The 24,628-nt window shown below is 37.0% G+C and overlaps 1 protein-coding gene across 1 annotated transcript in view; it reads left to right on the forward strand.

Annotated features, from left to right (window-relative positions):
- The first annotated feature begins 511 nt into the window (after positions 1-511).
- LOC149140958 (MAK16 protein-like protein) overlaps positions 512-24,628 on the forward strand; it is a 55,192-nt gene continuing 31,075 nt past the window's right edge. The window contains exons 1-6 of the mRNA XM_089447636.1: positions 512-899; positions 1,101-1,210; positions 2,568-2,686; positions 2,834-2,931; positions 24,271-24,358; positions 24,451-24,591. Of these exons, the coding sequence (XP_089303762.1) occupies positions 838-899; positions 1,101-1,210; positions 2,568-2,686; positions 2,834-2,931; positions 24,271-24,358; positions 24,451-24,591 (618 nt within the window). The 5' untranslated portion in view covers positions 512-837. The remainder of the gene's footprint in view (positions 900-1,100; positions 1,211-2,567; positions 2,687-2,833; positions 2,932-24,270; positions 24,359-24,450; positions 24,592-24,628) is intronic.

Raw genomic sequence — 24,628 nt, forward strand, 5'->3', positions numbered from 1 at the left:
TAGATTTCTGGTCGCTAATCTTGGAGTTGATTTCATAGTTTTCACACCTCTGTGCTCCTGCTTGTGAATGTTTTTACCTTTCTCCAACTCTTTTTCCTGCGTTTTCCATAAAAACAACTGCTGTATTATGTTACATTATACAATTATTATAATATATATGCAAATATATATAAATAATTTGGTTGTTAATATATTGGAGTAGTTATTAATAATTCTATATAGTAATTTATATATAGTTATTAATAATCCTAAATACCCATAATAATCATTAATGTGGTTGATATAAACCTATTGGCATATATCAACCATATTTACCTTGATAAATATAGCTGTGCTAGTATAAAACAATGTTAAACTTACGAGTTAAATAATAATTAAGAAAAATTATATAACAAAATAAATATATATATATTGAAATGGTTTTTAATACATATATACAAACCACCTCTACTTCACGATTAAAAAATGGTTTTTAATACATAAATACAAACCTTCTCTACTTCACGATCGGTAGGGTTTGAGGTTTTAAAGTCATTTCAACAACGACAAGATTTTTTGGAACACAACAAAAGTCCCGAGGTAACAATGCTGTGTAGTTCACAATCGGAAGCCGTCACAATAATAAAAGCCACCGAAGAAAACCCCATTTGGTTGAAAGCAGAATTTTAATGTTGTCTGTTGGGGCATATTATCCAGAGCAAATCCAATCCATTGACTGCTTAAGTAGAAAAGTTGTGGCGCTCCAAATAAACCAGGGGAATTGTTTTTGTCTGAGAAATTAGGAGTTGGGTAGCAGGAAATTGTTGCTTCAGATACGTGACGTAGTAGAAGGTAGCTATGCAGCACGACGAAGTAATATGGCAGATCATCAGGCATAGCCATTGCAGCTTTATGTCAAAGTAAGTGAAAACTCACTCGTATCCGCTAGAAAAAACAATTAAGTTGACCATAAAATAAAATATCTATGTGTGCGAGGCATTAGGGCATGTTCCTGCAGTCTATTATTTCAAGGTGAATTTTTATTGACAACAATGAAGCTAGAGTGCTGGAACAATCTCTAAACGGTGGTGTTCTATTTATTTATTTTGTTTTGTGTACAGAACGGAAACACAAAACTTTTGTCGAAACGAGTACAATGTTACTGGACTCTGCAACCGGAGCTCATGCCCACTTGCCAACAGCCGGTATGCGACTATTCGGGAACACGAGGGTATGCATTTCATGTTATCAACTTTCTACATGTTATGTTGCTTAGCTGCAATAGGCCTTAGTTTCCCAATTTCAAGGTATATCCACCCGGATGTTGGGGCCTGTGTTTTTTTTATGCATCTTACGTTATGCTGGGAAACTGGGGATTTCGAGAACCGGTAGTTGACTGCTACTTAAATACCCATTGTATCAAAATCTCTTCTGATCTATAATGCTACACAAATCCACCTTTGAGATAGATTTCCATCGGTGTTTTTTAACTGGGGATCAGTCTAGCAGCGATTGCCTAAAGTTCGGCAAAAGCTCTGATTTTTCCCATTCATCCAACTTGCTTACTTTGGATCAATAGTGGTGTTATATGCTACTGCCTTAAACACACATCATTCTGTTGTCGCTTTACATCATGATATGAACAAGTTACAACTATTGCCCAAAAAAAACAAAATAAAAGAAAAAGAAAAAATAATAAGCCTACCATGCCCCTTAGTGCATTTGGTAGTTTTGATTCGAGTTTGAGTTTTTGTTTATTTATTTATTCTTTATTTAATTTAATTTTCGTTTCCATGAAAAAACTTTATATTTGATAGTTCACAGAGGAAATTAAAATATATATTGTCATAGCCATTTGGCCCAAAAAGGTGCTGAACCTTATCTACAGACTGCCCTAGAAGACACTTGTTATAATCTTCCATGAGGATTTACCTGGACATCTCATATCATCAAAAACATATCGTGGATTCTTGGTCTTACCAGCCCCTAAGTATCATGGTTGTTCTATTCAAAAACTAAACAGGAATCTCATCATCTTCCTGAAAAACTAAAAAAGGGATTTTTCTGACTCTGAGACAAGAACTCCTTCTCTGTTCTATTAGGACTCCCTCCTGCAAAGACAGCATTTTTTGAGAGCTGTTCTGCCTTTGTATTGAACTCCCTGTAGATGTGAGTAAAGGAAATTGCTTCCATATTTCATTTTACCTCCAAAACTCCGATCATGATTGGATTCAGTATCGGATTTGTTTTCATATTATGCCCATTGGCCCAATCAATCAGTAGTTTTGAATCCCCCAGGATTTGCAATTTTCCAATACCTCTAGGCTCTGTCTACAGATGCTGTCAATAAAAGCCACAGCGCACACAGTTCATCTCTGTTGTTAGTGCCTTCCCTGGCTCCAAACCTATAGAAAAATAAAGTGAGTTATTTAAAAACGGATTCAAGCTTCAGTTATCTTCTAGGACAATGTATATTTGGTTAGTTTTGCATTGATTTAACCATAATTTTCACTGTTTTGGAATTGGTGACTGGTCTGTTGAGTTTGAGATTGTGATGGACATGGGCATTTCATTGCATTCTTTTACAGGGGTGCTTTACTTGTATATGAAGTCAATTGAAAGAGCTCATATGCCAAAAAATTTATGGGAAAGAGTTAAACTTCCAAGGAATTATGAAAAAGCGCTGGAAACCATTGACAAATTTTTGGTATGTGTTGTTAGTTTCTGTTGTTATTTAGTTGCCTCAATGAGAAGGCTTTCTGAAAAATTTCGTTGTTCAAGGCACTTTGAGTTTGCAGTTATTTTCTGACATGCATTTTAGGTTTCTTATGTGGCTTATTCTTTGGATTGGCAGCAATATTGGCCAAAATTTCTTGTACACAAGAACAAACAGCGTCTGACAAAAATGACACAATACTTAATACGCAGAAGGAAACTTGCTTTAAAAGTCAGGTATATAATTCATTTCATGGTTGTCATGGTTTTTTTGGCAACAGTGTTTTAGAGCAGAAACTTGATATAAAAGTCAGGTAATTAATTCTGTTCATGGTTGTTATTGTATTTTGGTAATAGTGTTTTAGGGATATTCTTTCAACATATTGAACAAAGTGTCAGTCAAAGCATGTCTCAAATCAGTGAATGATTAAATAGATTTATTGTTCCCTCAGGCCATTTGATCTCCAATGTTAAGCACTTTTCTAATGGATCTAGTTATGTTTGGAATGTTGATGTTATTAGCTCAAACAGGTGCTTCTGCATAGGCTTGGTGTCTTAGCATGCAGAAGATGTCAGATTGCCTTTTTAGGTGCTTGCCTGAGAGGAGTAAGTGTTATTATGATTTATTTCTTAAGTCTAATTTAGGAAAAACACATTAATTAACTTAATTGATTAATGTTGGCTATTGGGCTAAGTTTATAAGGATTGATAATTTAATTATTTAAGTGACTTAGATCTAATTCCATCGCTGATTTAAGTGGGTTAGGAATTAATCCTAGCCGTCTATCACTTTGGAGATTGAGGGTTAGGGCTTTAGCTCAAGAAGAAATTATAAGTTAAGCCTAAGGGAGATGTGAATGACACATTGTGATTGAGGAAACAATTTTCTCAAAGAGTGGAGGCTTAGTGATTGAAGAGAAGAAGAAAGTGTGTAGAAAGTATTTTCCTAAGATGAAATTTGAGGAGATCAAGAATTTTGAGTGAGGAGGTTGAGAAACTTGGAGAAGGGGGCCAAGATTTTGTGTAGGCCAAGAATTGAAGGGAGAGGCTGAGATTTCTAGCTGGCCGCCGAGAGCTAAGGAAGATGCCGAGACTTCAGCTAGAGGGACCAAGTTTCTTCTAGGGCATAGTCATACAGTTGGAGGCCGAGACTTTGCAAGGGGCCAAATTATTCTCCAGAGTAGTCGATTTTAGGGGTCGAATTTCCTCTAGGGTGAAAATCTAGTGGGCCATTTCCAGGTTCAAATAATTGCTATAATTTTTGTGTATTTCTCTGTGGGTCAAGGCCCTAAATTTTCTAGATTAATAAAAGTGAAGGAAGATTTGTGGGAAGAAAATTCTTGTTGTCTTGTGGTTGATTTTCGTATTAACTCCCACTGCATGATTTTTATTGTGAAGTTATTTTTTTCCATGAGAATTATTTCTATATTTCATATCAAGATTATACATGTTTCAATCCTCGAGGGATTGAACCTGTGTGGGGAGGATGACAACATTTCTCCCAATGACTCGGACTAAACCCAATCGACTTTTTTGTGAACTTATAAATACCAATGTGTTTATTTTCCAACAATTTTAGAATTTATTTTAGCATAAATATTTTTCAAGTTATAAAACAATTATGGAGAGAAATAAATCAAACTTGTTATTACAAATTAACATGTATTGGAGCACTAGAAACTTTGAGGGGAAGATCAAATTGTCACGAGGGTTTACAACAACAAACTGTTCTTTTTCTAGCAGTATATTTTGTGGGGTTTTGGTATTTGATTTGGAGGTATGCAAGGATGGGTGTGACAAGGTTAAGATATGAAGACCGGTTGGAGGGGGCATCCAATTGGTCCATGGAAGGAGAAAATAACATTAGTACTGAAAAGGATTTGAGAGTTTGCGAGTAGCACTCTCACTCCTCGTATTAATGCTTCAAAACTGACCATCTTTAACCAAAAAGATGTGAAGGAAAGGATATTTATTCTGGATGGTGTGAAGGATCATGTGATCCCTCATCTCTCCATGAAGAAATCAGCTAGGGAAATGTGGAAGGCTTTGACCAAGCTATATTAAAGCAACAATGCAAACAAAATAGTGGTGTTGAAGGAGAACCCGAGAAACACCAAGATGTCCAAACCAGATATAGTTGGTACATATCTCACTAGGATCACATAGGTCCAAGACGAGTTGGTTGTAGTTTGGGAGAAAGTGTTAGATGAGGAGATGGTGAAGACAACCCTTAATGGATTTTCCAAGCCATGAGCATCCTTCGTCAAAGGGATCATAACACCTGATAATCTACCTAACTGGGAGAGGTTATGGGATGGCATCATACAACAAGAGATTCGAGTGGAGTCTCTTCATGGGATCCAATATAAGTGTGATGAGAATAACCTTGCTCTCGCTAGCAGGCAAGGAAGGTAGGGGAAAGAAGAGCACATGAGGAAAGAGTAACTCAGGGGATGGAGAGGAGGACATGAGCAAAGTGGAGTGCTTTGTATGTGACAAATTTGGCCGCATGTCAATGTTTGAACAAGAAGAAGGGCAAGGGGAAGACTCATATAGTAGCTTCAATAGACACATAGGTGAGCGAGTTTGCCACTAGGTTCGAGAAGGAATTCTCATTGGTGTGTTAGGAAAAATACTGAGAGGGGGGGATGAATTAGTATTTTAATTCACTTTAACTTTCAATTTCACATACAAAATTATGTACGCTACTGTTCTTAAAGCAACCTGTGTATGTACGCGACTTTAGCAAAGGAAACCAACGTATATCCAGTTTACTAATTTTTCATGTATTCCATTAAATGTTTATCTTTAACCATTGTATTATTAAATCAATAACTTTCCAGTATGTAGAAAAGGAAAGAAAAATCACAGCACATAACCAACACACATAGAACACCAGGATTTTAGGTGGAAACCCAATGTGGGAGAAAACCACCGCTGCTGCTGTCTCTGCCTTCTTTCTTATTTTATAAAGAAAATCTCCATTACATTTTGTATTGGTGTGGACTCTTACCAGCACGCAGGCACCCACCTGTAGGAGGCTACACCCTCCTCTCGTTCTCCAACTCCTATTGGAAGGGAGCTACAACCCCCTGAACTTGTTTACCGACACCTATCGGAAGGGAGCTCCTACCCCCTTACTGAATGCTGCAACCCTCAGCTCCTTGTGGACCACTTTTCAGAATGTTTCAGACTGGATCCACCTGTTAAGCAATCATCAAACAACTCGTAGGCCACTTTTCATCAAATTTTCATATTGGATCAACAATAAGCCCAAAATAATATCCAAACTGAAACACTGAATTACAATTCTGAATCACTGAATCTCTGTAAATCAACTGAATTTCTGAAGCATCAAACTACTGAATATAGATCCCAACCAGAACACTAAACTTAAAAATACGTATGCGTCTGTCCTTAATAGAACCTGTGTATATACGTGCTTCCTCTGCATACGTATCTGATTCCTTAATAGAACTTGCGTACATATCTCAGATTACTGAACACTGAATCTTTTGGCTAACAGAATCATTGTAACGCCGAATCACCCACTGAATCAAGTACTGAACCAATTATAGATCATTGAACCATACCCAAACATCATAACTGATCAATATAGTAATCAACCCAAACAACACTGCTAGATACAAATCAAGACATCATTGACAGACAACAACAAATAAAACATACATCATCAACAATTATCATCAAGCAGCATTGCAAACCTTGACCAAATCTGATTCAGAATATATACGCGCTTATAATTAAGAAGACCAACGTATATACGCGCTTATGCTGTGGAACACCCATGTACAGATCTCAACATACTGAAAAATACATTGTTGAATATATACGTGACTACCCCAAAACAGATCGGCGTGTGTACGACGATTATTCAGAAGCAAACCGACGCACAAATCTTAAATCACTAAATCAATCCTTCGCTGCAAACACAACACATATTGCGCATACCTTACTATCAAATCATCAGATTACTGAAAGCACATTCAGATCACAACATCACTTATAACAACAGATCTATCATTAAACAAGCAAATCAAACAATCATATATTTCAACATGTCTTCAGATCTTTCAGATATGAGTCTTCTCCTTGCTCTCTGGTGCACACTTGTTTCAGATCAAATCCCATATAAATAAACCATTTACTTGCACACACAACACCTTGATCTCCATCTCTTTATATAGCTTTTGCCTTAGCCAATACTTTAGGTAAATCCTTTGGTAATGTCGTTAGTATTTGTTGACGAGATCAAATGAACGTTGCCGCTTCAAGTGCTACGGGTCAATACCATGGTAATGACCCTTGATATCTAGATTTCCATGGTTCAGATTTTGTATGCGATTTTTATTCACAATACCTGCATATGTACGCAACCCTTCTTCAGAGGAACCGCGTATACTTTCTCAAACTTCACTAAACTGTCGTTTCTCTGTCCATATCCTTTGTAGCATCTGTACCAATCTACATGAGTTCCATAATCATCATATTACCACACTGTTGACATCAAGTACATCTTTATAAAGCAGGCTGCCACCAAGAACAACACATTAGCCATAATGCCAACAGTCGTCTCCCCCTGTGGGTTTTGATGGCAACCATTTTGGTGTTTGGACACCACCTGCAAACATCTGAAAACACACCGACAATCACCAAGTCTTCTCTCCAAGCACTCCCTCTAAACACCAAGCTTCTCTCCCCCTTTGACATGAAGGGCAAAGGGCGGAACCAGGCTGAATGAAGTACTTCCCTTGTAGTATTCATTGCTGTGAGACTGATCTGCTAATATGAATTATGAAGTCTGCATACTGACCATGCTCCCCTTGAGCATATGCTGAATCTTCTGAAGATATTCAATAGAGGACAATACTTTATGACTCAACCAAAAACGACCTTTCCTATCACCAACGACTTGTGATTACATTAGATACCCAACATATTGGGTTTACATATTGGACCCAAATTTTACATCAATGTCCCAAAATAACATAGCATGACTTGACCCCAATATCCCATATATGACTAAATTTTATAATGATTTACAACATGACCTTTGCATCAAGAGACACATATGACACAAATAACCAAAAACAGGGATTGCAATAATAATAGGCATCAACAACCACTGTGCAACATAAACATCTGATAACAGCAGCATAGATAGCAGCATGAACATCCTCATCATGTAAGATGAGGCAATGTATCATCAATTTCTCCATCAAAGTGTATTAAGAAGTATTAATAATCAATAATGTAACTGTAGCATAAGTAACCCAAGCATTCTGACATAATGACAACGACATAAGTATCTTCAGTAGTAACAACAATAACAACGATAGAGCAGTAATGATATGTGCTCATCATAAACCCATCACGCAACAAGAAGTACTCAAGCAATCATAATGCCGAAAATGCACTTTTAGAAGCATAATAGTTGCTTCGCTTGAACCTGTGCCAACCTTTGATCACATCCATCTTATCAACCAGCAAATACATCAAGAACCATCTCAACAACCAACAAATACATCAAGAACCATTTCAACAACAACAATATAAGATCAACTTATATGAATCAATCATTATTTTAAAACATCATAAGGGCATCACCAACAGACTGCAACAAACCAATGTCAGAACCAAAATACCAATAATGAAATGATGGAAGCATATGGGAAGCTCCCCCTGAATCTGTGCCACTCCATCTTCATTATTGAGAGGCATACGCGACTATCTAGCTCAAAAGTCGCGTATATACGCGATTACCTTTCATACAATCTGCATACAGAAAGTAAACTGATGGTGTTTACAACCACAACTCCCCTTGAACATGACATACCTGTTAGAACAATTAGCAGAGTGAAGAAGCAAGAATCATTCCTAATTTTTGTCTGAGATATTCAAAGGAATCACGTGGAAGAGGCTTGGTAAATAAATCTGCAACTTGTTCCTTTGAAGGAACATACTCCAATTTAACCTTTTGTTCAAGCACTTGTTCTCTAAGAAAATTGTATTTGATTGGAATGTGCTTTGTTTTTGAGTGCATGACATGGTTTTTAGAGATACTTATGGTACTAATGTTGTCATAGAGAATAGGTATAGGTTGAGGACAGGTGACTTGAATGTCTTGCAATGTTTGGATCATCCATAGAAGTTGAGTACAACAAGAGGCAACAACAACATATTCTGCTTCAACAGTTGATAAAGCAATAGAACTTTGTTTCTTACTGAACCAAGAAACTAAGCGAGGTCCCAAATAGAATGCTCCTCCACTAGTGCTTTTGCAGTCATCAATATTACTTGCCCAATCTGCATCTGTGTAAGCATGAAGTGCAAAATCTGCATTTTTGGGATACCATAGACCAAAATCTTGAGTGCCTTGTAGATACTTGAAAATTCTCTTTACTGCTTGGAGATGAGTTTCCTTTGGATTTGCTTGAAATCGTCCAACTATGCCAACTGCATGCTTAATGTCTGGTCTTGTATTTGTAAGATAGATCAAGCTGTCGATCATAGATCTGTATTCTGGTTGATTACCGTAGGAGAGTCATTGTTTTGGCTGAGATTGCATCCTGTTACCATTGGTGTGCATATAGGTTTGCAGTCTTCCATTCCATATTTCTTCATAATCTGTTTGAGATACTTGGTTTGAGAAAGAAAGATGCCATCTTTAGTTTGTTGAACTTGAAGACCAAGAAAGTATGTTAGCTCACCAAGTAGAGATATTTCAAATTCCTGCTGCATAATTGAAGCAAATCCTTGACTCATAGATTCAACATTGCTTCCAAATATGATGTCATCTACATAAACCACTACTATCAACAATTTGTCTTTGTCAATTTTGGCATACAAATTGCTATTTGTAAATCCTTTCTTGAACCCTTGTTGCTGAAGATACATGTCAAGAAGATAATACATGCACGAGGAGCTTGTTTTAACCTATATAATGCCTTCTTAAGTTTGCAAACAAGATTTTTATCATTGCCAAGGATGAATCCTTCAGGTTGTTTAATATAAACTTCTTTTTCTAGATCCCTATTTAAAAATGCAGATTTAACATCCATTTGATATACCTTAAAGTTATGAAAGCTATAAAATGCAAGAAACATTCTTATGGCTTCAAGTGTAGAAACAAGCGTAAATGTCTCTTCAAAGCATATCCGTTCTTGTTGAGCATAGTCTTTGCATACAAGTCATGCTTTGTTTCAAATGACTTCTCCATTTCCATTTAGTTTGTTCTTGAGCACCCACTTTGTCCCAATTACATTTTTATCATGAAGCCTTGGTACTAGTTCCCATGTATTGTTCTTTTCTATTTGATCAAGTTCTTCATGCGTTGTCATAACCCAACATTCATCTTTGCTTGCTTGATTCACATTTTGAGGTTCAATTGTGGATAGTAAGGCTAAGTGACTAGAAGTCCCAACAAAAGTTCTTCTAGTTTGTATTCCTGCTTCCTTATCATCTAGAATTTGAGATTCAGAATGATTTTTCTAAACATACCTTGATGGTGTCTTTTTTGACATATCTGTGTTTTCATTTCCTTCTTCTGATGCTTCTCTTTCTTCTCCTACAACTTCTTGGAGTGTAGTAGGGAGAGGTTCGTCATCTGCTTGTGCTTCCCTTTTGGTACCTGTGGATGCTTCATCAATCACAACATCCACACATTTAACAATTTTTTGAAGTCTTTTATTGCAACATTTATACCCTTTGCTTCTAGAAGAGTATCCAAGGAGGATTCATTCATCAGCGCTTTGTTAAGTATATTTACGGCTGTATGTACTGCTTCTCCCTAGAAGGTGTGAGGTGTTCCTGACTCATCAAGCATGGCACGTGCCATTTGTTGAACTATCCTGTTCATTCTTTCTGCCACTCCATTTTGTTGAGGAGTTTTAGCTATGGAAAATTGTCTTTTGATTCCATGTTGTTCACAAAAATTGAAAAATTCATTTGATATAAACTCTCCTCCTTTATCAGATCTAAGACATTTGATTTTTAGATCCAATTCATTTTCTACCAAAGCCTTGAATATTTTAAACTTATCAAATGCCTCATCTTTATACTTTAGTAAACCAATCCAACACATTCTTGTAAAGTCATCAATAAATAATATGAAGTATTGTTCACCATGAGGAGACTTCTTTCTCATAGGTCCACATAAATCAGTGTGAACAAGTTCAAGGGGTTTACTTGAAGTACCTTCTTTAGCTTTAAACTAAACTCTGGATTGCTTACCAAATTGACATGATTTGCAAATGCTATTTTCAATTGGAGAACTTATGGGCAAGTTATGAACTACTCCCATCTTGCTTGATTTGTATAATTGAGAAAAAGCCAAGGTGCCCCAACCTTTTGTGCCAAAGCCAACTTTCTTCAGATTTGCTCAAAAAACAGTGCTCTTTGCCGCCCTCTAGGATATAGACATTGCCTGGAGTTCTGGTTCCCTTGATTATGATCTTACCTGTATCCAAATTTCTTACCATGCAATTCTTTGATCTGAAAGTGACTTCATGCTCCTGATCAACACTTAACATGTCTTAGCCCATCAACAAATAATACATTCTCAGCCTTGACCTTTTTCTTTAAGAACATGGATCCTTTCCTTTAATAGCAGCAGGTGAGTTATTACCAATGTTACAATCTTTTCTCTGTTTATTTCATTAAAATAAACAAACTTATCTCTGTCACCTGTCATATGCTTTGAACTTCCGCTGTCAATGTACATAGATTCTCTTGATCTTTTGCATACAATGCTAGACCATAATTTTCAGAGGAAGTATTTTTCTTTTGCCATACCTTGTGTGGTATTGTCTTCTGTTCTTGTTGATAAGATGACTTCAACCTGTTTCTGCATTTAGTTTCTTCATGACCAAAGTTATTGCAAATGAAACATTTAGTTTCATTCTGAAGAGGTGAGAAAACTTTATAAGAAGATTTCTTTATTCCGATAACATTCTGTTGCTTTCTTTCTTCTCTAGTCATAATCGTTTTATAAGCAACACAATGAATTGCTTTGTGACCAAAGTTGTGATAAGTGAAACATTGACCATTGAAGTAAGAATACTTGGGAGTATAATACATTCTTGAGTAGCTTGCCCTTTGTTCATGGAAAAGTTGTTTTGTATGAGAAGGATTTGATCCTTCATTCTTTTGCTGAGTTTTATAATTCTGATGATTGCTTCCTTTTACTGCATTGACATAACTTCTTGTACCTGTTTTAGAAGATTTCATAGGCTTTGATGTTTCACCATTTGGATTGTATCCAAGACCCGTCTTGATTAGAGGAGAGCGTTGCACTTTAATGATCTCCTCTAAAGTTTCAGATCCTTTAGCAAATCTAAGATTTAGAGCCTTTGTTTTCTCAAGTTCCTTTCTTAGGCCCACAATTTCAAGTTCTAAGTTTTCACAGTGCCTTTCCTTTTCTTGGACTTGTTTCTTCAAAGCTTCTTCAACTAATTTAGCTTCTTCTAGGCAAATTTTTAGCTGAGTTATTTCTTCAACAAGGGTGTTTTCCTTATACATACTGATTTCCTTTTCTTGATTCTTGTTTATGACCCTGAGTCTATCAATTTCTTCTAGAGCATCCATAAAGACATCATCAGATTCATCTACACATTGTTCTTCAAATGCCATAAGTAATTGACAATCTTGATCTGATTCATCATCCTCATTATTGGAAGAATATTCACTATCTTCATGAGTATAGAAACTTTTCTTGCTATCAAAATTTCTTTTAACATTTTTCTTTGGAACATTCTTCTCTTTCTCATTATTTCCTTTATAAGGACATTTAGCGGGATAGTGACTTACTCTTCCATAGGAAAAACATTTAAAAGGAAGCTTACCTTTGAACCTGCTTGTTCCTACTTGGAGCTTCTTCACAAAATTTGCTTCTTCGTCTGTAATATAATCTATTTCCTTAGGCTCTTCTTTTTCTTTCCCTTTGTTTATGGCTTTGAATGCTACTTCTCTAATATCTGATGTACCCCCTTTCTCATCTCATAAGCTGTCAAGATCCCATGAAGCTGTTCAACAGTGAGATTCTTCAAATCCTGCATTTCTTCAATGGCGGAGACTTTGGAATCGAACTTTGAGGTTAGAGATCTTAAAATATTTTCAACAACAATAGAATCCTTTATTTCGTCACCAAGATTTTTCATTGAGTTAACAATCTCGTCTACTTTAAGGAAGAAGCTTGCAATACTTTCGTCATCATGCATTTTAAGAGTCTCATACTGAATTCTAAACGTTTGAAGTTTAGCACTTTTTACCTTAGTGTCACCTTCATATCTTTGAACAAGCTTGTCCCATATTACCTTTGTGGTATTCAACTTTATGACTTTCACAAACTCATATTCAACCAAACTTCCGAAGATAGCATTGATTTCCTTTGCATTGATCTCATATTGTTTCTTACCTACATCCTTTGTGGGAATGGAGGTTGGTCCACCTTCAACAATTGCCCAAACATTGGCTCCTAGTGCCTGCAAATATGCTCTCATTCTGACTTTCCAAAATACAAATTTAGTGCCATTAAAGAAAGGTGGCTTAATGGAAGATACTCCCTCTTGATTGCTCATATTGATGGATCTCCCTTTAAGCAATCAAGCTTCTTCTGAGGGACCTGCTTTGATACCAATTGTTAGGAAAAATACTGAGAGGGGCGGGGTGAATCAGTATTTTAATTCACTTTAACTTTCAATTTCACATACAAAATTATGTACGCTACTGTTCTTAAAGTAACTTGCGTATGTACGCGATTTTAGTGAAGGAAACCAACGTATATCCAATTTACTAATTTTTCATGTATTCCATCAAATGTTTATCTTTAACCATTGTATCATTAAATCAATAACTTTCCAGTATGTAGTAAAGGACAAAAAAATCACAACACATAATCAACACACATAGAACACCAGGATTTTAGGTGGAAACCCAATGTGGGAGAAAACCACCGCTACCACTGTCTCTGTCTTCTTTCTTATTATATGAAGAAAATTTCCATTACATTTTGTACTGGTGCAGACTCTTACTAGCACGTAGACAACCACCTGCAGGGGGCTACAACCTACTCTCGTTCTCCAGCTCCTACTGGAAGGGAGCTACAACCCCCTGAACTCGTTTATCGGCACCTATTGAAAGGGAGATCCTACCCCCTTATTGAACGCTGCAACTCTCAACTCCTTTGTGGATCACTTTTCAGGATGTTTCAGATTGAATCCACCTGTCAAGCAATCATCAAACAACTTGTAGGCCACTTTTCATCAACTTTTCATATTGGATCAACAATAAGCCCAAACCGATATCCAAACTGAAATACTGAAATACAATTTTGAATCACCGAGTTTCTGTAAATCAACTGAATTTCTGAAGCATCAAACTACTGAATATAGATCCCAACTAGAACACTAAACTTCAGAATATATATGCGACTGTCCTTAATAGAACCTGCATATATATGCACTTCCTTTGCATAAAATCTGCGTACATATCTCATATCACTGAACAGTGAATCTTTTGGCTAACAAAATCATTGTAACGCTGAATCATCCAATGAATCAAGTACTGAACCAATTACAGATCATTGAACCATACCCAAACATCATTAATGATCAATATAGCAATCAACCCAAGCAACACTGCCAGATACAGATCAAGACATCATTGACAGACAACAACAAATAGAACATACATCATCAATAATTATCATCAAGCAACATTGCAAGCCCTGACCAAATCTGATTCAGAATATATATGCGCTTATAATTAAGCAGACCAACATATATACGTGCTTATGATGTGGAACTCCTGCATACAAATCTCAACATACTGAAAAACACATCGCTGAATATATACGCGACTACCCAGAAATAGATCCGCGTATGTACGCGACTATTCAGAAGCAAACCAACGTACATATCTTAGATCTGCTAAGATCTCCTTGCAGATATAATAGATTTTCTGCAAATTGCTGTGGATGGTCCTTTAAACACCCACACAAATTTTATTGCTGCAAACTATTAGATCCTTTGTCAATTGATTTTACTGGTACAACCTCCCTCACTCCGTCTGGAGTGTACGATCTCCCCCAATCTCAGTGTTGGCTGATCTGTTGTACAAACATGAAATTGGCCTTCCTCTCAGAGTGAAAGCTTTTTAATTTTTCCTAATCCCAGGAAACTGGCAAATTATTTTCAAGTATTTCCTTGTTGTGAACTAATTAAATTACAACTTACTTAATAAAATGCATCACTGGGATTTTTAACTAGTAACAAAAATAACGAGCAGAAGCAAATGAGACCAATTTCACACATGCACACAAAATATATATGCCCTTAAAATTTATTGCTCATTAAAATAATATCTTAGCATACAAGGGTTTACTTCCTAGGGAAATGGCTCACGTGAAATACATGCAAGCTATAGCAAAAAAAATGATTTTTACTAAGCACCTGTACAGCCCACCTGAAACTCCTGAATCAACCTTCCGCACTGGTTGCCCTCTGGGCCTGTTGCACAAACCTTGCGCAGCACTTGTACCTCTCGGCCTACTGCACAAACCCTGCTCAACACATGTATCTCTGGCCTGCTGTTTGCTCAATCTGCGGGACAATTGTGGCCTGTGTATGGCCTGTATGTCACTTGTACGAACCTGCTGGTCTGTTTGTGGCATGTGTGGCCGGCTCTGTTGCTCTCACGTGGCCTATAACCCCCTTTACCAGCGTATGGCCTCACACACCTGGCTGCCTACATGTTGTTGCTGCAGATTTTTTGTATAGTTTGCTTCTTGTTGTTGCAGATCTTCTGTACAGCCTATGTGGGGATGATTCTTTTGCTGCAAATTTCTCTTGCTGTCTTCTTGGACCTGATTACTAGATGAAATTCCTTTGTCATCCCATCAGCTGAGATCTCCTTAAATTGCTGTCCTTCGTGAGTCGATCTCTTAATGTCTCGTGTGTTTCTCTTTCACCTAGTCTTTCTTTTATAATCTTGAGTTATGACTGAATCCATTAACCCTAATCTCCAAAGTGATCTACTGTTGAAATTGGATCTCATCTCACTTGAGATCAATGGTTAAGATTCATCTCATTCACTAATGTAAAAACCTTTACATTTGATTATCGATTAAACTCACTTTTATAAAAAACACCTCACTTTAATAATTCCTTTAATTAAAGTGAATTTTCCGAGGTTGAAGACTTTGGATGACTTTCACATGTCTAGCCACTTAGACCTGTGTGGAAATTCCTTTCCAATGCTACAAATGTCAACAAAACCTAATAAACTGGTCTAGTAGAAATATGCAAAAACACTGCATAATTTAACTAGAAAGAAATTCATTTTCACTCAAAAATTTTGGTATCCTGGCTAGATGTATCATTGATTCTTGAGATTTTTTTTTGATGCCTTGGCTCTCAGAGATTTTTCAAGGGGTTATATAGAATTGGAAGATCCATGTGAGCAGCTTTTCAGTTTAGGAGGTCTTGACAGCTGGAGAGAGGTTTCTGTTGCAGTCATGTAGTCTTTAAGGATGATGAGAGCTGCACTGGACTCCTTTCCCAGAATGTGCTTAGTAACCCTAATGCACATCCAATCTTTGGCTTTTTCTGTTTTTGAGTGCATGGCCTCAAATTGGGTACTCCATGCCTTAAATGTCTCAATGGCTATGGCGAGGATATCCTCTATGGCTGTAAGTTCTACTGAGCATGCCTTCGTACAAGCTTAGTCACCTGGTTCAACTTCGTGTTCGACGAGCTTAAAAATTGACAAAAGTTCAACATTCTAAATTTTGATCATAAATTTTGGCATTAGATTCAATAATTTTAAATTTAAAATGTTCAAAATATATACAATAAAATTTATTCAATATAAATAAATAACAAAAATAAAATAAATCTGACATAGAAAATATATAAATATAGTAATTTAAGCTGATTTGACTGAATTTGGACAAACTCCCACAAATTTATTTGTCTAATCAGTTCATTTTTGAGTCCATGTTCATTGCAATTTAAAATTCTACGCACAAGAATGAATATGTTTGAATTATATTGAATTTTAACGAACTTTGAACTTAAAGCTTGAAGTTTGCCGAACCCGGTGACTTAGCATACAAGTATAAACCTCACTAACATCCCCCCTGGGTTGCAGGGTAGTAGGCATATCGCTTGATGATGCCTAAGAGCTTCTAGACTCTGTTGAAATCATCCTAAATTCCTTGGTCAGACTCTGAGATCCATCACTGTGGAGGAAGAAACCTGGAGAGAAATGATCTACAAAGTGATAGAATGAGAATTCCATTCATATTAGTGAGACTGAATTTAATGCTCTTACCAACCCAGGAGATTGCCATTACATCCAAGCATGAAAAATTGACCTTATTACCTGATTCTCCATCAACATCCCATTACGGCTACATGCATACTCTGATTGTTCTAACAAATATTGAGTTGCTCTCATAAACGTGTAGCCTTAGGGAAACTTCTGATTTGGTATGCCATAAAACATGTAAAACATCTTTGCTTCTAGGTTGTTTTTGGGGGGTGACATGTGCGTGAGTCCCTCCAAAGCACAAGACTGAGGAGATTCTTCAAATTGGGGCAAGCTTGTTGATATTGCGTCTTTTTCTAAATCCTTAAATTACTTTCTAGTTCATGAACTCCTGGTTGGGCATTCCATCAGCTTCCCTGTTTAGATGCATTTTTAACTTGGAGAAAGCAGGCTGGCTGAAACACCTTTACAAGAAGTAATGTTCTTTGATAAATGCTTGCTGGTCTCAGGGAGTTGGGATTTTGCACAAATCTGAGCCCCCGAATAATTATAGTAGAGTTTCTGATAATTATAACTTATTTTGATTCAATTCTTGGATTAATCAAGCCCTTGAAGGGCTGATAGGTTCCCTACCTCATTATTTGTGGTGCACCCAAGACCCCAAGCAAACCTGATCTTCTTTACTGTTTCGGGATATAGAATGAGCCCTATGCACTTGTCACCTCTTGATGCATCGTCATCATTAGTATTAGTGACACTGATTATTCTCTCCGATTATATGTGTCCACTGTTTGTTTTATCATGTTTATGCATCCATATGTAAGATCCTATGCGAACCACATTGGGAACCTCACAAATTATCTACTATCAATTGTTAGGTTAGCAGCCTTTAACACTTTAGCAGCTGAATACGATTCACCACCCCCGTCTACATAACAATCCCATACAAAAGCTGAAATAAGTTAGCACTGTTTGTACAAATTTTAAAAATTTCCCCAATCTGAAATTTCCACCTTCCTCCTATGAGGTCATTGATCTACTTCATAGAGTTTTCAACCTTAGTCCTGAAACTAAATTTTTTAACAGCCCTGCAAGAACTTTCATATCTTCCCAACAGTACTTCTAAGCAAACTTAATAATGTAGACACCACAAAGACTTCAAACATGGATCATTTCAGCAGTCCTTGGAGCAAGATCTATCTCAATCAGTGTTGATAGTATTGGCAATATTCGAAAATATCGCGATATTTTCGGCAAAACGATATATCGCTTAGTAAATATCGTGATATTTTCAAAATATAGTGATATTTTCAAAATATCGGCAAAATATCGTCATATTTTGAAAATATCTGCTGTTTAAAAAACTGAAAAAATTTGATTTTTTATGCTTGCCGATTTTCGCTGATATTCTGCCGATATTGCCGATAAGATGTTTTCTGGACCCTTGCCGATATTTTGCCAACATTGATATTATCAACACTGCTCTCAATACACAGATCTGAAAATTACTCCAATTATGGAAAAAATATAACAGTGACAGATCATATTTGAAAGTTTCATTAAACATGTTAGAGCAACATAGCATTCAGCCCCGCTGTCCTAAAAATCAGCATACTAGAACAGCCATGGAACTTTCTCAAAACACGAGAAAAATCCGATTGGAAATCATATATTGAATCACAAATTTAGGACAGCAATAGTGCACTTCATATTTTCACTGTATTGATGATAAAATACAACACCTCAGCTAATCCCAAGCTAATACAAGTCCTTTCAGCTTATGCCATGCATGGGCTCTTCAATGCATCTCAAACCCTAGTAGGACATCCACAATCACTGCAAACCTAACCAGCAATATAGAGGTCAGCAAGGCATCCCATGAACCTCTACAAGCCAACCCTTGAAACTTCCAAACAAGCCAACAGCACACCAAGGCATCCCACAAGCTACATTACTCTAACACTTGCATTTCACGAACCAAGGAACCCTAGCGCTAGCATTGCACACACATTGATCCTTTGTTGCAAGAGTAATACATGGTCTTCCAACGCTCTCTTAGCTAGCTTCACACCAATTATCAATCTCCAAGATAGAAAATAGTTGTTATTCAATAAGGACACTTTTCGCCCTTTATGTAGACTAAGTTGAGGGGGCCAACAATAAAACATAGACCAAGTCTAGAAGCAACCCTAGGGTAAGTCAACAAACAAAACCCCAAATGGAACTCTCCTCAAAGCACGGTGTCCACACGTGACATTAGGATTTGTCTAACCCTCAAGGTTGTGCGCCCTCCAAGCTAGGTGAACACATCTCAAGCGCTCTTCCAAGTTTGTGCACTCTCCAATCTATAACTCTTTAACTCCTGCATTCCTCCTCAAATTGTATGTAAAGTGGTTACATGCTCCTAATGCTAAGTGCCCAACCTCCAAGTGTTGAACACCCTCCTCTAAAGTGGTTACTCCACACATGTTGAGTGCCCATTCTCCACCCAACAAGTACACCCTTGTAGAAGATGCCAATACTCCACATGTCAACCACCACATCAAGAAGTGCGCTTCTCTAGCATTGATCCCAAGGCAAGTATACACCTGATCTAAGCTCTCCAAAAGTAAGTTAAAATAAACAAATGGGTTACATGCTCCTAATGCTAAGTACCCAACCTCCAAGTGTCGAACACCCTCCTCTAAAGTAGTTACTCCACATATGTTGAGTGCCCATTGTCCACCCAACAAGTACACCCTTGTAGAAGATGCCAATACTCCACATGTCAACTACCACATCAAGAAGTGTGCTTCTCTAGCATTGATCCCAAGGCAATTATACACTTGATCTAAGCTCTCCAAAAGTAAGTTAAAAATAAACAAATGGGTTGGGAGACCACAAACCCTTTGCATCCCATAAAGTGCTCCCCTAGCTAAGTGAAAACATTTTCGGAGCAACCAAAAGCTATCTTTGATCTCCAAAACATGGTTCCTTATGGGCAAGAAACAAGGAAATAAAAAGTGGTGAGAAACTTTCCTTCGTTATGCCCATCTGACATGATTGTACATCCCATTTTGGTCCATGATATTTTAAAAATTTTTAAGTAGTCATTTATGGATTCGACTTCTTTCTATGAAGGAGACCCCTTTGGGTTATGCATAGAATGATAGTAGGCCCTTTCAAGCGCTTACTAATGATGGGAACTATGGCATCTAACAGAGGTTGGTAATAAGGTGAGTGGGAAGCGTTGAAGGGGATATCTGTATCCTACACCTTCTAGTCATGTGTTCAAAAATCAAATTCCTTGTATCGCTTTTTCCACTGGTTATCAATGGTGGGTTAAGCTTGACTGCCACTGGTAGAAGTGGAAGCAGAGGGTGAAGAAATCATGAATATTCTTGCTCTTTTGTTGCACGGAGGGGTCCATTCTACAACCCAATATGAGGGAGGTGTAATTCCTTCCGTGCTCAACATCATGTTGACACATGTCCCACTTTATGATAAAAATAAAATATTCTCTAAATAAATATAAGTCCACTATAATAAAAAGCAAAAATGAATATACATATTTGGTTAATTTTAATTAAAAGCATTATAAAACATCAATAATCCCACTCTCATTATGCTTGCTAGGGTCATTGTTGATATTACAACCCAATATGAAGGAGGTGTGAAAATATTTCACTTTAATCTCAGCCATACGTAATAAATTTCTATGTCCTTGTGAAGTAACATAATTTTATATCAACTTTAGAGAGAGTCTAATTGAGAGTAAAAAAATTCTTATATTTTCATTCGTGTGTGAGGAAGATGTATAATTCTTATACTTTAAAATTATATCAGTACAAGACTTAAATAAATTATTTTAATATTCATTTTAATTAATATATATTAATCAGTGTTGCAAACATCGGCATTGGGATAATATTGACGAGGTTTCGGAAGTTAAAAAAATCGGGAAAGTATCGAAAACAATGACAAAATTAAAAAAAAATGCAAAAATATTCAATTTTTCAATTTTTTTAGCATCTAAAGCATCCACAACATAAAATAAATGCATTGACACATAAATATGAAAAGAAAACTACTGTATAAGATGTCTAGTGCTACATCACACATAACAATGAATTATGTCCTGAATCTTGAGTTTTGACTCAGTCTCAAAATATCAACAAAAAATATAATAAATGTATCTCATATCATGAGTCATATACAATGAAATTAGATATGTAAACCACTAAGTTCTAACTAATGATTTCCTCTGCCCCTTTTGTGAGAAAAAGTAATTGCTTTTACTCAAGATGAAGGAGGCCCTTGGGTTGGCATTGGACTTTGATGTCCTCTATAAGAAGTAGGAGCAGGTAGACTATGTCCTCTACTGGTGTCAGCTCCTCCTCCTCCTCCTCCTCCTTCTCTACCTCTCTCTCCCCTATAGCTGCTACCTCCTCCAGTGCCCCTTCCTCTAACTAATCAAGGGCTGATTCCATGACAGGCCTCTTGGCCTCAACGCTCCATGCAACAGTGGTGTCACTCCCATCCAAAGAAATGGCCTCCATGTCAGGTGTCTGCTGAAGTTGCCTCACCCACAATCGAATATTGTAGTAGATGTAGACCATATCAGTAAGGCACTGGGAATCCAATCTGTATGAGAGTCATAAATTATAAATTAATAATTATGAAAATAATAAGTTATACTTAATAATGAAATCAAAATATTAATTTGAAAAATTTTGACCTGCTGCGCTTCTTGGTGTGTATTTTTTCAAATACATTCTTGTTGCGCTCACATCCGGAGGAGCTACATGTTTGGCTGAGCACTCAACTGGCAAGCTATTGGAGATTGGGTAACTCTGCCACTATAGCTTGTCCACCATGCATCAATAACAAATAAGAGGAACATAAGAAAAAAATGAAATTTGAAAGTTGAAGCAAAGTATGAAGAGACAATGAAATTTGAAACAAACTAAAGCTTACGTGGAATTTTGGTCTTCCTATTGTGGATAGCCATGTCAAAGATAAATGTGCCACCTGCCATCCTATATCCATTTCTTTAGACATTTCTGCATGTTCTGTCAGAGATGACACCATCTTATGAACGCAAGTAAAGAATCCAATTATCACCTCATCCTCAAATCTGAAACCAGAGTAAGAAAATGCAGGGTTGAGGAAGATCCCTGCAGCATGAATGGGACGATGGAGTGTACTGTTCCATCGCTCATCAATCACTCTCCACATCAAACAACATATCAATTGTTGTTTCACCCTTTTTTAGTTTATTGATTTAAAAAAAATTGAGTTTAACTGGTTCCCATTACCAGCTGTACAGTTCTGTATGGAACTGGCTGCTACTTGTTTGAAGCCTTCAACCATACTGGTATGGCCCTGGAACCAGTCAGAACGTCCAGGTTTTGCTGAAACAAGTACGGTTCTAATAACATTGCGGTACACATCACTTGCATGGCTTGTTATTACACATGGTATACCATGTGGTTTGTACATAGACAAATGGTACTGTAGACATAACACTATTTTGAAAGTTGATAAGCTAAACTTCAGCAGTAGCCTACTTTAGGGTAGTCTGGCTCTTCCTAACACCCATATTTATTTTTCTGAATCCTTAGAAATTTAAAATATTTTCTTAATTTTCTTATAAAGATGTTTATTTTTTGTTTAATTTTAAGGCTGTCTTTTCACATGCCGAAGATGTAGTTTACATCTCTTTGGTTGATTTCTCTTTGATATAGTTGCTGCTCTTGCTGTTTGGTGACAGCTAGATAGTAGATACATGAATAATCAATTACTGGGGTAATTTCTTACTATAGTTCCACTAACAGAGCTTTACCTATCGATATCTCATTTATTTATAGTTTCAAATACTTTTATGTAGTCTGATGATGGATATTCCATATCCTGTCTTTCCAAAGTATGTGGAAACTCGAAACAAGTGTTCTGAATTTTTTGGCCTTTGTTTTTTGGTTTAAAGTAATGAAGTTCACCCTTTTCAGGTTAGAATTGTTGAAAAATTTGTAACTAGCTTCCATCTTCATAAATGTGAAATGTACTTTTGATTCTTGTATATTTGTAAAATGAAAGAAAACATATTATTAGTTTTTGGAGCATGGGTTTCATGCTCAAGGTCTTTTATTTTAGAGGTCAAGCACCCATTGAGTGCTTCTAGGATTAGCCCTAGGTCAAGAAGTCAAAAGAGTCATTGTCATAAGTTGAAGACCCCATTAGGCACATTGTAACTTGTAAAGAAAATTATTTTTGTCATTAAAAGTGTCAAAATACCCTTCAAGACCAAGTCGGCCTGGCAGCTGGGAAGTCGGCCTAATTTGAGGAGCCACGTCCACCTTAAGAAGCCTATATAAAGGAGGGAACTCGACCTCCTTGGAAGACATTCATTCACTCACTCATCCAAGTGAAGAAGAAGAGCAAGAAAGGTAGCGAAGAAGGAAGAGGACAAAGAAAACTTGTTCTGGGCTATTTCTCTCTCACACGTGCGAAGGAAGGCTAGGGTTTCTGCTGCTGGACTAGGGTTTTTCTTTTGCAAGTTCAATCTTGAAGAAGGAAGAGAAAGAAGGTCAGTGAAGGTCACATTGAGTCATCCTCAAGCACTAGAAGAAGGAGAAATCCAAGCAAAGGTCTGAGGAAGCCTTGGGAGGCAAGAACAAGCTCACACGTGTGGCAGCAGCTGCTGCTGGGGGACCGAAATTTCAAACCTGCAGTAGAGGCCGAAATTCTGAAGCTAGGGGTCGAAGTTGTGCTACTGGAAGAGATTTGACTGGGTTTGACTTGATCTAAGGAAGCACATCATCCGGAAGGGTTGGACTTGGTCTTGGAGGGTATTGGTCTTGGTCTAGAGGTCGTGGAATTCATCAATTGAAGAATCTATAAGAAGAGAAGAGATTTACGGGTTTTCCTCTCAAGTGGAGAGGTTTTGGCCCTGGCTTGCAGCCTACATTCTGTGTTCTTGTGTACTATTGTTCTTCTTGTTTTGGTAGCTGTTTGATGATACACAAACATAATAACAAGTAAAGAAGCTAATAAGAAAAAGTAAAAAGACATCACAAGCAGTGATCAAGAAAAGAGAAATCACTCTAATCATTGCCCTATAGATTTCTCAACAAAAATGATCAACTTTCAGCCTTTTTTTTTCCATGATAATGTAACACATCATTTGCTTTACAGCCTATGAAAACTTTCTGTTCCCAACTTCCCATATGCAAAAGTAAATTCCCACAAGTACTGGGTCAAAAGAGATTACAGTTCTAATCTTATGGCTATTGTTTTCTTCTGCTACAGGGAGAAAGTCATGGCTGTGCCTACAAAACAAAAGAAGAGGGAAGCTAGGAGAGAAGCAAAAGCTGAAATAGCAGCTGTTTTAGATAGAGTAGGGTATTTTGATTCCCTGTCTCCTTTCCGCATATCTCTTCATTATTCGTTTTGATGGGAATTGAGTGATGACTTTTGTATCTTGTTCAGGCCATAGAAAAAGAATTGTTGGAGAGGTTGCAAAGTGGTACTTACGGTGACATATACAATTTCCCAGTGAAAGAATATGAGAAAGTACTAGAAATGGAGGAAATGCAGGCAGCCAGCGAGGAAGAAGATAATGGCGAGGAGGTTTGTAATATCTATTTTGTTTAATGATTTGTTAGAT

This window comes from Pinus tabuliformis, chromosome X (assembly GCF_031772625.1).
Source record: "Pinus tabuliformis cultivar Carrire ecotype Pingquan chromosome X, CPIR1, whole genome shotgun sequence".
NCBI lineage: Eukaryota > Viridiplantae > Streptophyta > Pinopsida > Pinales > Pinaceae > Pinus > Pinus tabuliformis.